The sequence below is a fragment of the Trichoplusia ni genome, chromosome 10, assembly GCF_003590095.1.
Source record: "Trichoplusia ni isolate ovarian cell line Hi5 chromosome 10, tn1, whole genome shotgun sequence".
Classification (NCBI taxonomy): Eukaryota; Metazoa; Arthropoda; class Insecta; order Lepidoptera; family Noctuidae; genus Trichoplusia; species Trichoplusia ni.
The window spans coordinates 13,937,930-13,952,775 of NC_039487.1; the positions used below are offsets into that span (position 1 = coordinate 13,937,930).

The 14,846-nt window shown below is 33.9% G+C and overlaps 2 protein-coding genes across 2 annotated transcripts in view; one reads left to right on the plus strand and one right to left on the minus strand.

Moving 5' to 3' along the window:
- Window positions 1-14,846, plus strand: part of LOC113498079 (paired box protein Pax-5-like) — a 64,398-nt gene that overhangs the window by 25,876 nt on the left and 23,676 nt on the right. The window contains exon 3 of the mRNA XM_026877987.1: window positions 5,412-5,577. Within this exon, the coding sequence (XP_026733788.1) occupies window positions 5,412-5,577 (166 nt within the window). The remainder of the gene's footprint in view (window positions 1-5,411; window positions 5,578-14,846) is intronic.
- LOC113498078 lies at window positions 10,432-13,897 on the minus strand. The gene is made up of 2 exons (XM_026877986.1): window positions 13,479-13,897; window positions 10,432-12,801 (listed from the first exon to the last, which is right to left on the minus strand). The coding sequence occupies exons 1-2, from the start codon at window positions 13,582-13,584 to the stop codon at window positions 10,598-10,600; spliced, it is 2,310 nt and encodes a 769-aa protein (XP_026733787.1). The 5' UTR covers window positions 13,585-13,897; the 3' UTR covers window positions 10,432-10,597.

Below are 14,846 nucleotides of genomic sequence, written 5' to 3' on the forward strand. Positions count from 1 at the left end.
AGTGTGAGGGGGGGCGTTCAGTGTGAGTGTGGTGTGGTGCGTGACGGGAGTCCTTGCACCTGTGGACTTTAACCCTCGGTGTTAAAGTGATGATCTTCCTCGAGGTTTACCTTTAGGCAATTTTTTTGGATAGAATTGTCGATGATTAAAATGTTGCTGGTAATACTGGAGTTATTGGTAAAACTTCATTTTTAGGAGATTTCGTAAATGTATGGGATAAGCCGAATCATTGTTAAGAGTGCTTTTGTGACTGTCATAAATAATAAAATAAAATTCGAACAGTCATTTGGATATCTTACAAATTAAGAAGGTGCAGTTATTTTACAATGGCAATTAGATAGAATTAGGTATTACAAGGCGAATTGAAAGAACAGATATTTCCAAAAATCATTGCTATTCCTAAATTTCCCATTTACTAATATTTGACCCAGTCCAGGAGCAAAATACTTTAAATGCAAATTCTGCCCTGGGCAAAATCTACTATATCAAAACCTTTGTCAACAATTCCACTTCAAACCTATTTCTACCCATCCTAAACTTGCCATATCCCTATATCCTATACCGAACTATACCTTCCTACCTAAACTGGGCACTATACCTGCGTCGACGTCAACGCTCGCCATCAGGAGGGGGTGCGCTCGCGCATGACGGCGGCGTCCTTGCACTTGTGCTATCGGCTGTATTATCGGAATACCGACACTGTATGCCCTTTTACTGGTAATTGGAATAGGGGTTAGATAAATATTGGGTAGGAAGAGAGATATGAGTGATGGAATTTGAGGTTCGGTTTTCCTTGGGATGTTTTTTTGATTATTTTAATTAGTATTTTGTCTATTTATGTTTTTATATCCTGTATGTACTAAGAAAAATCTGATGTCAGGTCATTAAATTGTCCTAAAGGTGGTGTTCCTGATCCGATTTTAAGAGGAATATGATTGTAGACTGGAAGGTTCCTTCGATTTTACTTTATATCGCATCAATTCCAGTAGAGACCAAACCGAACAAATACCAATCATAAAGCTTGTAAGTGACTGACAAAGTATAAAATTATTATTTAAGTTCATTATGATCAGTGTTTTGCAATAGTTTATGTGAGCGTCTTTCTTCAAACGTTATTAACGAAACTTGATAAAAGATTTAATTACAACCAAAAATAAAAATTTCAAACCACAATCGAATGAAACACATACTAGGTCTAAACACGAAATAGTCCGTAAAGTTATTTCAAATCAGACCCCCCTCGCGGCGGAAACGGGACCGGAAGTCCCCCCCCCCCTGCACATTGGATGCGCCGTCCAGTTTCATGCAGTACATGTTTATTATGACTTTTATGGTTATGAAACCATGGGACTTGGAATGGCGTATTAAATTCCTAATGTCATTTGAAATTGTAATGATTTTGCTTTTCTGTGGGAATTGGAGATATTTTTTGCAAAAACTCGGATACAATGTATAGATATATTAAAATTAGAAAATTATCATTGCATGTCTCTCTCGCCAAAACTACTGCACCGATTGTAATGAAATTTAGTGCACTGATAGTCCCTGAGAAAAGATCCAAGTTTTTTAACTAAAAAAACGAGCTATAAGAGCGGTAATAGCGGGTCAAATATGTACACAACCTTTAGTAAAATGGACTACAGTTTTGACTTTTGGCTTGAATATTGTTTGCTTAAAATAATGAAATATGTTCACAGGGGTTTTTGGATATTTTGAGTTAGAATTTTATTAGAAAGAAATTATATATTGTGTTTTTGGAAAAGCAGTAAGCAGTTTTACATTATTTTACATGAGTTATCATTCAACACAAAGTCTTGTGAACCTCATGACGTCTAATAATTGCTGCAAATTTTGAACGTGAGACGGAGTTCTATAACACTATATCGACCTCTCGCTTCTGTCCCAACATTATCGTCTAATTATGACCCTTATGGTCATAATAATAGTCTTGTCTTATCTCATCGCTTCTGGCTTAAGATTATCGTCTTATAATGAAAACTAGATACTTTTATGCAAAACTTTGCCCGGATCTATAAAATCCTGGACAACAAGATGTCTGCGGAGGGTTCGTTGAACACCTGGAGTTGTAGGGTCAGCAGAAACATATTAACCATCAAAAAGGCTTTTAATTAAACTATGAATACTAATTGTTTGGAATGAACAGTGATCATTATGTTGACTGTATTGATTATTTATTTATTCGAATGATGAATACATAATATACGTATTATTGTAAGCTTTTATTTCGTTTTCATCTGTTCTGTTGTCTGTCTGTCTGACGAATCGTTATCAAATATTGAATAATATATTGCAAATATCAAAATAATGTTGAATTTGAACACAGATTTCGATTGAGCTGAATTTTGTGCTGCGGTATTATGAAATAAACAATAAAACACTGACCTTAATTAATTAGATTTTAAAGGCATGTTATCATAATGGGAAAGGAAGAAATTTTATAACATTTTAGGTATTGAACCTGCAATGTTATAAATTTTCTACCTTATAAACAGACCTAATTTTATAACTAAATAAAGGAAAAATACCTAAAACCTTATCTCCGGCTTCTCTATCTATCTGTACCTCGTCCCCAGCTTCCGGTCGGCCATCTTGCAACCTATTACGCTTAATTACTTCCTAAAACAAAGCCTTATTTGAGCTTGTCCTTTTCCGTACCTTCAACAACCTTTTCAAAACATAAGAACTTTCTAAAAAGGTGGAATACAATGATGGTAAAATATATCTTTTGGGCTTTTACCAAAAAAAGGAGGGGTAAAACTAATTGTTCTGGTTTAATAAAGTGGTCTTGGTCTGAGGAGGTCTTATTGAACAAAATGGAAACAAATATATCTTAATAGGTAAAACTCTTAACACTCATTGTTTTATCATATTACAAAGATGATACAAATTTAACATCAATATGGACAATGTCGGGCACACAAAAGTCACTTATAGTTCAAAATTAAAAAATAACTGGACCTTGACTAATAATTGAAAAAAGGAAAAATATTAGTCAGAACTTATTTTTCCAAAAGTGATTGCCATTTACAAATATGTTTTTTTAGGGTTCTGTACCGAAAAGGCTGAAACGGAAACCTTTAAAACTTCAAACATAAGTTGCTTATAATCAAACGGTATGTTATAAAACCCTCATTCCGCCTTAAGTTAAGTCAACACGCATATTATCATTAATCAGACTTCTACGACACATAACTGCAAACTGAATTGTTTTTGTAAACCAATAAATAACGGTTGGACGGGATTCGTTGCCAAAATGTAGATATATACCAGTCGGCAAAATAATTTGGATACGAATTGTTTATTAATCCGAACGTGTTTTATTACTACGCTTATGAATTCTACTAGATGTTGGAGATGATAGAGGTATTTGCACTTAAAAACGTCAAGTTTCAAGGAGTGAGTTTCAGTCAAATCAAGAAAGTTTTCAATGCAAGTATATTCTTTTTTGGTACTTTCGAAAAGAAAAGATTGGTAAGAGACAAATTTATTGTAATTAAATTTAATCACAACCTCAGAATCATTCTCACGGTAGTTACTATCAAAACAACCTTACCATGGTTTTGTAATATCACTGTAGTTCCCTACTGTACACTTTTCGATTCTCTCTCTTATTGTCAAAGATCAAAAATCATTCTTACTATTACTCTACATCTCGGTAGATAAGTATTAATATTTGAGCATTGATAATACTAATTATAATAAATATGTTGTAATAGTGTTGGAGGCGTCGAATGGTGGCAAGCCTATTTGTATAAATTCCTTGCCATATCCCACTTTTCCTCTCATTTTTACATAAACTATAGAACAGTTTTCAGTCTAAACGAAAAATCCCAACAGTCCAGATCATAATAAAATTTCATCCAACACATCTCTTATCTACGTTATCAAACAGATTCAATCGGCCGATACCGATAGCAAACAAACGGTTCACCCGGAATACCGGTTAGTACCCGGGTATCGACCGCGGGGGCGTGTCGGATCGATCGTCACGCCTCGTGCCCACCCCACCCGGGTAGGGCCGCGAAAGTGTAACTTAAGGAGGATGAAGGAATGTTTAGAGCTCTGTGTTTAGTTGGTAGTTTCTGTTAGTTGGTCTTTTTGGAGCATTGATCTGGGGAACAGGTTTATTGGAAAAAACTGGGGTGCATCTTTCTAGTGTATCTTGTTGCTTGTTTGGTGTAGGAGACAAAGTGCTGAGGCTTAGAGGAAAATATCTATATTTTGTAATTATCAGACAATCCAAGAATGAAATAATTTAATAGTTTATTTCTATCTTTATTTTTATTATAACAGGAGAAAAAGGTGATATAATGTAGGTATGGTTCTAAGTTCTAAGATATCAGCAGCGAAAAGCCTCTTCCCATTTTCATATAAAACGCCATTGAACCAACTTCCTGATTCTTTGGTGATAATTTCAGATTAAGTTTATGGAATTCAGGTTTTCTTCTCATATCTCGTACACTAATTTAATTGTCGGAATAATATCACATGTAGCAGTTATAGTGGATTGCTATACATTGCCACGCACTGATCAAATACGGGAGGCGTTTCACATCAGTTCAGATTTAGTCAGTAAAAGTCTGAAATTATCTGCTTCCAGGGAGGAAGCAGATAATTTCAGACTCTTACTGAGAGAAAATGAGATATTTGCTGATAATTATACTAAATAACCAAAACAAATAGTATAGCGATCGTGCCTCTGAGCATGAAAAGTCGCTGCTTCTGAATATAATATTATAACACAAACTCCTCTGAACCTTACATCATCTACATCCAAACAGCTGGTCTTTGGAAACTAAACTAAATTTGACGATAAATCGATTCTGATTAACTTGAGTAAGCATGAAACGGTAACATCATGTCAGTGAGGCGCAACCATCGATCCGGGTCCAGTACGGCCGGTTACGCCCGGATTCACCCGGGTAGCTCGCCGATACCCGGTTCATGGCCGGGACGAACTTCATCAATAATGCGTACTGATTTGACGATAGTTTTCAAGTTTTGTATGAATGGGTTTTTGGGAAATACACAGTGATTTAGACATGCAACGAATTTTTATATTTAGAGTAGTCCGTGAGGTTTTGAAGCTTGCTTAAATCATTACTTAATACAGTATTCTTTTCCGAAAACAGTGAGTATCAACATGGACAACATGTTTATAAAACCGTCCCTAAGTGTGTCTTAGTTGATGATACCCGGTTACGAAAAACTAAAACCCACATTAATTTGAACATTCGATATTTTGGACTTCTTATATGATAATTTGATCGTTATCCTCTTTGCTATGAGAGCTTCTCTCATATCTACCTTTGAGAAATATTCTTATCTCCTTGCAAATACTGTTTTACAGTTTAAAATCCTTATGTCTAATCTAATAATATCTTCCTCAGGTCACGGAGGAGTAAATCAACTGGGAGGAGTATTCGTGAACGGGCGACCGCTGCCCGACGTTGTACGACAGAGGATCGTGGAGCTGGCTCACTCCGGAGTACGGCCGTGCGACATCAGCAGGCAGCTGAGGGTCTCGCACGGCTGTGTGTCCAAGATACTATCCAGGTAAGAATATATACTATATTCGTTTTTGTGAGGATGATTTACTATGAAATGATGACACGGTTTATTAACGTGTAGGTGTTTATTGGGATTTTGCGGTGAGGTCGGAAGTCGAGAAGGACTCCGGTCGGGTTCGGAACTAGTCGGGCAGTATTAGTAGCTTGGCGGAATAGCTCTATTACGCTAGCTATCTCGGTCTGATGTTGATAACCAAAACCTTTTTCACCTTTTCTTTGCCCGGCCATTTTGCCCATGATAAAGGTAAAGCAAGTCATGTAGCTAAACAAGAAATCAATTTTCCTCGTTAATTTCATTAAGTACCTTCTTGCATTTTCGCCTATCTCCGTAAGTCTTTATCAACTATAGTCAAAATGCAAGTTCCTTTTCTTTTCCAAAAATAACCATATTAATTTTTCATTTTAAACAAGACAACCGACCAGAAACAAAAAAAAAATCAAAGCAAAGCTACTCTGTCATCCTTTAATTACGGTCGCAGTACAGCAACCCCACCCAACACACACATGCACACCTCGTATCACGTACGTACATTGTACACGGTGCGCATGTGTGAGTGCCCCCGTTCCGCGCAATAACCGCGGCGCGTGCGCAGGTCTACTGCAGACAATACGCTTATGTCATTTTCTTTTGTTTCGGTTTGTTGTAACTGGCTGGCCTGGTAGGGTACCGTTCGTAATTAAACCTTTTGATATTATCTGGTAAAAAGAAAAGTTTGAAGTAGATTATAATTATTTTTTAGTTAAAAATACTTGAGTTTTTGATGCTACAATTATTATTATGTTGTTTGACAGTCAAAAAAAATTAGACATTTATATTTTGTACAGTAACAAGAACAACAACATAGACTCATTGAAAAAAGATCCATTTGAACGCTTTAAGATCATTTTCAATATTATATTCTGTGAGCAAAATTGCCCTTACTTTCCATGGTAATTTTGTCTGTAACAGTCTGTCGATCAGTAATATTTTTCATGTATCTAAATTAATTCTCCACCTTTAATATATACTCTACATATACTTATACTTATACATAAAACTGAAGAGTTTGTTTGTTTGTTTGTTTGAACGCGCTAATCTCAGGAACTACAGGTTCAAATTGAAACATTATTTTTGTGTTGAATAGACCATTCATTATGGAAGGTTTTAGGCTATATACCATCAGGCTACGACTAATAGGAGCAAAGATACAATGGAAAATGTGGAAAACCAGGGAAAATTATTCATCTTCGAGGGCTTCCGTTCAAAAATTCCTAACTTATATCTTTTAACCACGCGGACGAAGTCGCGGGCAACAGCTAGTTCTAAGTAAATTTCAACCAAGAAATCCATACAGAACCAATACCAATTTCACATTATCCTCTTAATCACCGTTTATATTGTATCTCTGCTTCGCCAAATCATTGTGATTTCGTTTCTAAAAACCACAGAGCTATGTCGGAAACGACTTCATGTTTGATGGCAGAGTAATATATAAAGTTGATTGACGTTGATTGCCACTAACATATAAGTATGTACCATGCTATTTAACTACAGTTTTTCCTGGTTCAAGGAAAATTATTACATTAAATACCAACACTGTGTAACAGTTGTAATTTTCTTCTGTGGTGTATAAAATTAAGAATTTATTTTTATTTTTAAGGTTGCGCACTCAAAAGGTGAAAATTATACCTTATTACTTGTTCTCTGCTGTCTGTCTGTTTGTCCCTCTGTCTGTCCACCTGTCAGCAGCTTGTATCTCTTGAACTGTGAATGATATTTGTCAGTTTAAATTTTCACAAATGAAGTACATTGTGTATGTTTTACTTTATTGTGTGTCTACTTATATCTACACTAGCTGACCCAGCAAACGTTGTTTTGCCGAATATATTTTTTTCTAGTTTTATTTATTTTTTATGCAACATTATAAAAAAAACAACTAATTTCGGCCAAAAATATTTTTTTCTTTTTTAGTGTGAGCAACCCTTATCAATTAGGGGTATGAAAAATAGATGTTATTCGATTCTTAGACGTACTGAATACGCATATAAAATTTGGTAGAAATCGGTTTAGCCGTTTCGGAGGAGTGTGGTAACTAACACGGGAATTTTATATATTTTATTTTATTTACATTAAGTATATCTGTATATTTATTTTCTCTTTATATATATATGTTATTTTTCTAAATAAACGACTGATTTATCTAAGTGGTATATTTGATTTGGTCATCTTTATTGTTGTTCTCATTCGGGTTTTATTTTTGAACTTAGATTTTATAAACGACACACCAAAATGCTCTACCATTTTAACTACCTAAAGAATGCAGTATAGAGTTAACACTTTCAGGTCTTTGACATTTAGCACTTGTAGATTTACATCTTTTCTATAACTCCAGGTCAAACTGAAACACCATACTTAAAAGTTAAAATCTTTTAAGTACTTAACTATAATTATAACAACAAGATAAAGAGGTCTTGTTAAAACTAATTATTTTAACTCTACAGTTAAACGTTCATTATTTGCGGTTAACCGATGTTAAACATCGTTAGTCCGACGTTAACTGTAACAGTTAATTTGTGCTTAGTTAAATAGAATGGCTGGATTATTTAGTTAGTTTTGTTGGCTTTCGAGTTTACGCAGAATTTTGAACGAAATTATAGTTATTGGTTAATCGATTCGATTTGGTTTTCGAAAATGTCGTTATTGCAGTCGGCATTTTTTTAATGCTTGTCACAGATTAAAATAGATTTTATTTTTTTCTTCATGTAAGCAAGAAAAAGGACAGTAATGTAACTAAAATGATTATAATTTAGAACATGTGCACCAGCATTTAGTTCTAGACGTGACAGAAATTGACACAAAGTTTAGAGAATATGATAGAAGAAATACTGATTTTGCCATAAATATTAATGAAAAAGTCAAAGAAAGTCTGTCCTTTGAGGGCATTTTTCTTCTATTCAATCATACCACTATTGATAAAAACATCAGAACTCTACAAATAATCTATACCCCACATACCCAAGTCCCATAATTAATATCTCTTAAGCTCCCAATTCAAATCTAAATGATTGAATAAAATTCATATTAAAATGCCTTCAATAATAATTGTGTCCTCTGCAGATATGGCCTGATATTATATCTATAGCACACAATAATATGAATAGAAACGCGACCAGCGCTGACCATTGTCCAATTTAAATTGAAAATTGTTTTAGTGATGGGGTAGTAGGTTTTGTTCTATACGGGATTTTGAAGTCCCGGTTTTTTTTTTGTGTATTGTAAATGTAATTTTATTGGTGTGTATTGTTGTTACTTTTCACTAACGTTAATGTCCGGAAAAAAAGAAAAAAAAGAAAATTTATTTCTGACAACCATGAAATTTTTTTTAACCAATAATTTTTAGTTAGTAGGTTGTTATCATTTTTTGTATAAAAATCTTGCATATAATATGTTAAAGGAATAAGACTTCCCAGTTTCCCGAAATCAAAATATTTGTTCGATAAATTCACTATTAAATCCATTTAATGATAAATAACTCAACATGAAATCACCTTCACAATAAACCGTTAAGAGAGTCATCATACTCATCACACAATTCCTCAACTCGACACGCCAACATAAAATATTTTTCCTCGATCAATCGATATTCCCGGTCATCCCATCCCTATTCCCGGGGGACGCTCAATCGGCTCGCGCCGAACACTCGCTTTTCAATTTATCCCGTGTTGCCATTCCAACCCTGTTTTGTTTTATTCCCTGAGCGGCATCATTTTTGTCTTAATGATAGTCGCTGTTGTTTGCATGGCGTTGAGGGGTTGAAGAATGCACTGGAATGGACTGTTTGTTGTTATTACTCGATATTTGGGTTAGTAAGGAGGTATATTTTCATTTTAAAACACTCTCGCACTAAGGAATTATATTCTTGTGTTGCGGGAGTTTCATAAAAATTCAAGTCACACGCACAGAGGTACTCAAAATTAAGTGAACATTTCGACCCATCCGAAGAACAATGTTACATTTGAAATTTACTAGGTTTTCAGGAGAGCCATTCAAAGTTCACCCCATACTTAAATGGTAATAACTTTTTTAATTATTGAAATAAAGTGATGAAATTTTACATATACTTTAATTACTTATTTAGACAACATTTTAATAGAAAAGTATTGTATTTATGCTATTATTTTCTAAAATAAGGGGTCATCATCATCATCATCATGTCAGCCCATAGCAGTCCACTGCTGGACGTAGGCCTCTCCATAATTTCTCCAGCGCGACCGGTTCGTTGCCACTTAATAAGGGGTATTATAATCAAATATTACTTTGTTCCGCGTGAAGTCAATATAACTAAGTTAACATAAAACAGTGTTTTAGGGAATTGGGTGAAGATTTTGAGATATATTTGTATATAGTTCACTTTTCCTTGGAGTTCCAGTAATGTGTGACATTCAAGATGTAACATTTGCAAAATTAAAACGAATTATAATATCGACTCAGTGAGTTTTATTATGAAAAATGTAATAATTATTGTAACAGCTTATTTTAAAACTATTTCAGTGTAGGTAATAATTGACTGATAGGCATAATTTTACCTATTTAGGTACCTATACTTAATTATAAAAATAGTTGGCTAGGAAGTAAAACTAATTACGAATAATAAAGTTACATAAAACTTTGTACTTTTATATCACAGTTAATTAACATTAATATTTATTGACCAGTACGCATTAAATGGTAAGTATTGAAAATCACATTTTTGGTAAGAATGTCATATGAAATTCTGAATGAAATTAAATTCTCACATAAAAACTTTATATAAACTAAACAAAACTTAAAACAAACATAAACAATTGCAATTCTTAATTTGAAAATAAAATTTCTAATAATCAGTCTTTTTACTTCAAGTGACAAATTAGAAACCAATAAAGCAACTCTAAATCAACAAAGAAACTCTAAAAAAAACAACATAATATTATAAGTTTAAAAGGAAAAATAATCAAAAATCAAAAAAATACTGTAATCATCGTGCCTACTAATTTTCTTCATCATCACTTGTGTTGGCATCACCGTTGGGCAATGTTTTGAAATAATCATGATATTCAACGGGTATAATATTTGTATTGCATAAACTAAGAAGATCTTTGTATTTATCCCGCGAAATAGGCAAAAGCTGATTATAGGCCTTTTTTATTTGCATATTTTGATTGCCTCTTGAGTTTCTAGTTGTATTACCGATAGTTATAGCATCATACATTTCAGCGCTTAAATCGTATTTATAATATAGTTTGTTTGAATCATTGCAATCTACGTGTACTTCTTTAATATTGTTCCAATTAACTTTCTGACCACGACAATTTTTACTCCATACTTTATCAACAACCCGACTTTTAAAATCGTAAAAATGCTCTTGAGTCATATTTTTAACTTCATACGGATAATCATTATTTTTACTCCATCTCACTAATAATTGCCACTCTTGAGGTGTATAGATTATTTTGGCACGGGAGGCATTTTCAATACATGCATGAACGCTATCACCTTCGTTCTGCGTGTGACCTTTCTCCATAAAGCGATGTGTGATGGTCACTTTGTACTTCTTAGAAGCGTAAATGTAGGATGAGTACACGATTCGGTTTCTATTTTGACCGGCGCAGTTGTCAGACCAAAAAAGGAACTCGCGAACTCCTTTTTGCACGTTACAATCAATAAAATCAATCAAACAACTGCTTACATCGTTTGCTCCACGCTTAGCTATCGTTTCGTCCCACATATAACACGTTCCATGTTTATTACCCATATCAAAAATTGTAAAATTTAAGCAGCTTAATTTTCTTTTGTAATAAAAAATACTAACTTGTCCGTGAGGACAAGTCAATACCTTTTCAAAATCGAACACAGCACAGACTATTTCACCATTAGAATTTTTGGCGCTCTCTTTATCTGCAGTTTTCATAGCTCTTGCAATCTTTTTTCTATCCTGATGTTTAGCAAAAGTATCTTGTTCCACTTCAGAAGGATTTTTCAAATTTTTAAATATGTGACATTGGTCACATTGATCTTTTTTAGGAACAAAAAATGCCAAGTTAAAGTGGTCATTGACAATATCACGGTATTGCCTTTCTGTCCGTGCTTTGATTGAGTACTGTTCGTCGTTGAACCACTCCTTGTATAAAGTAAACATGCGGGCTATACTTAAACTACCGTCCAGATATAATTTAGTACTTTTCTCCCTGAGATAATGGGATTCCACAGGTTGGAAAGACTTGACGTGGTCACAAACGCTACGAATCATTTCATCGACAAGTACTATTTTGTGACTCTTGTGACGACCTCGTTGATCCTCTTCAACGACTGCAGTACCATCATACTTTGACCAAGCAGTTTGTAATACTCTGCCACTTATGCCAAGCGTATTTAAAAACATTGTCTTACAGACATCTATTTTAGCGCAAACAGGGTCGGACGTTACAACAGGAAGAAAATATTTATAAGTAAACTTACGATTATTTGGCTCGTCACTATTAATACAGCGTTTTTTTTTAATTTTCAGTGTAAACTGTATTACGTAAGCCCACTGTTTCTGTTTATCAGCCAATGACCAAAATTTCCTGAAAATCTCTAGGCGTTGATCAGGTGTTATTTTGTCACTGCATTTATAACGACATTGGCATGCTGGCCTAATTAACTTCTCATCTACTAATTTTCCTCTTTTCGATATATATGATTTACCCATATTAGTGCGACATTTCCGTTTAACATCATACCAGTTTTCCACGTTCCGGGCACGTTTTCTAGATTTTCTATTTGTAGTTGAAGGGTTATCAGCTGAATCTAACCAACATTCATGTTCCGTACAAAATACATCTTGACATTTAGCCTTGGAGTGATGGTTTAGAGGAGATGGCATTGGTGTAGGGATATTCAAACAGTCTACCAATATACTGTTATGATTTACTGGCATCGGGGAATTTTCAAAACTTGTTGTGGTTTCTATATTAAATGGAGATGGATCTATCAAAGTGGGACTGGAAATATCATATATTATCATCGGAGCTGGTTTTGGGCTTACATTTTCGGGGACTGTATTTAGTAAGTGAACAGTGTCATTTACAGCATTTTGATCTTCTTTGATTGTGTTATTAACGATAACTTCGTCCGTATCATTAAAAACGTCGCGTAAAAGGATGTAAGTTTCTTCGACCCCGTCCGGTAAAGGTGATGAAAGCTCCCGATCATCTAAAACAAATTGACTAATAAGTCTCCTGTATCATAATAATTTATGCAACCTGTCCACAGGGCACTGTTATTACCTACTACTTATATAGTTTATAATTCCCAATGTGAAAAGATCTAGCGCAGATCAATAGTAGAAAAATCATATTTTATTTTACATAAATAAATAGTAATTTTGTAAATAAGCCATAATAATGCTCTTAAACAATTCTGGTATAAAAAAAATGTAAATATTTAAATACATAAAAAGATTTTATTCAAACAAAGGAACATTTGATTTGACTTCCATCGAACAACGTAACATATGCGGATAGTACATTATTTTACTAATGAATCTCCAAAGAACACAGTTACATCTGCACTCATTGTATATAATAATGATGATATTTCCGAAGAATAACGTTACATGTTACCTTGAAATACAAAAAAATATAATAATATTAATTTATATAAAATTAAATATAATTACTTTTACCATGACAACAACTATTAGTTTTCATATTAAAACAAAATTTTAAAACATTGTATAGTTTTCAAAGTAAACTGTTTCACGTGCATATGTATCTGTTTTGTTCGGAGGTCACAAAATTTTGCGGTTTAACCTTCTTTAAGGATATTTTTATTAACGAACAGTAAACAATCATAATTTCATTACATAATTAATAAAAATAAACACTTACCATTATCTTTTTGGATAAAGTTTCGTTGTATCTGTTGACTAGAACTTGTATTATCTATACTTTCATCGGGCAAAATTAAAGACAATATTTTCTTAGAACGTTTCATATTGAATAATAATCTCAAATATCAAAGAAATATGTAAATTCAATTAGAAAAACCAATAAACAACATGTAATTTAACCGTCACCCATGCACAAGCAAACACATGCACACCTCCCGCCAACACGACCGCGAATGACGAAGTAACCAGCGCGCGGGCAGCGGGAGCGCGGGGTGAGGCCCGCGTACATCGATCTATCTATTCATGAATTGCTATTCTTCGAAACACTACTACGTGTTACGTTCTTGGCACATTATAACTTCGAAAATAGGCTTCATAAAAAGAAAATAAATACACCATTCGATAGCTCTTGTTATTCTAAATTAAATACGAAAAACAAAAAAAATTGATACATTTTTACATGGAACTATGTTCTTCGGATGGGTCGATTTGTTTAGTATATTACTGAAGATAACATTCTTGAGCGAAGTAATAATGTGTTTTTAGTTATTTAAAAGGGGTAAAAATCTTGGCATGTCTTTGTCTGACAACTAAAAAGAAAATGGGACTAAAACGAAACGTAAGAACACAGTAAAGATTATCATACACACTATACGAGAGAAATACATCATATAGGTATATCACCAGCCTTTCTCCAACTATGTTGTGTTCAGCTTCTAGTCCAAGCAGCTGAAGTACCAGTGTTTTACAAAGACCGACTGCCTATCTGACTTCCTCAACCCTAACTGGGCAGCACGATACCCCAGAGTTAGACTGGTTATCAGACTTGCTAGCTTCTGACTGCCTGTAACGACTATTACAGATATGTGAATAACAGCCGGGGCAAACAATTTAACGTGCCTTCCGTAACACGGATACATAATATATGAAAGTCGATTATGTTTTAAATATACTAGGTATGAAAAGACTCACCAAAATTGTTGTCGAATACACATATGCCTAGTATTTTTCTCAACTGTCTTTACAAGATCCATAATTCAAAGATTGTTTTAGAAATAACTATATTTTATTATTTATTTCTTTAGATTCGATTGAACACAGACATACATATGGAGTTAAAAAAATCCAGAAAGTAACAACCTAATTTAAAACTGAAGTTGTACTAGATGTATTTATTAAAGAGTTGCCAGTTTTTGTATACAGTTATTATACCAAAATGCAGTGTGCATCGCACCGCTAAATGTATTCTAGTCACACCACGTCGTGTTGTGGACTTGTTGTGGTTTTTACGGAAGTATTATTGGATATAATGTATTTTTATAGTAAGGGGTAAGCAGGTATGTATGAGTGGTGTATTGTGGTGTAG

Excerpts from the sequence above, each read along its gene's own strand:
- LOC113498078 (XM_026877986.1), bottom strand. The coding sequence starts at position 13,584 with ATGAAACGTTCTAAGAAAATATTGTCTTTAATTTTGCCCGATGAAAGT. Across the intron at positions 12,802-13,478 it reads CTTTATCCAAAAAGATAATG|ATGATCGGGAGCTTTCATCA; the intron begins GTAAGTGTTTAT and ends AATTTGTTTTAG.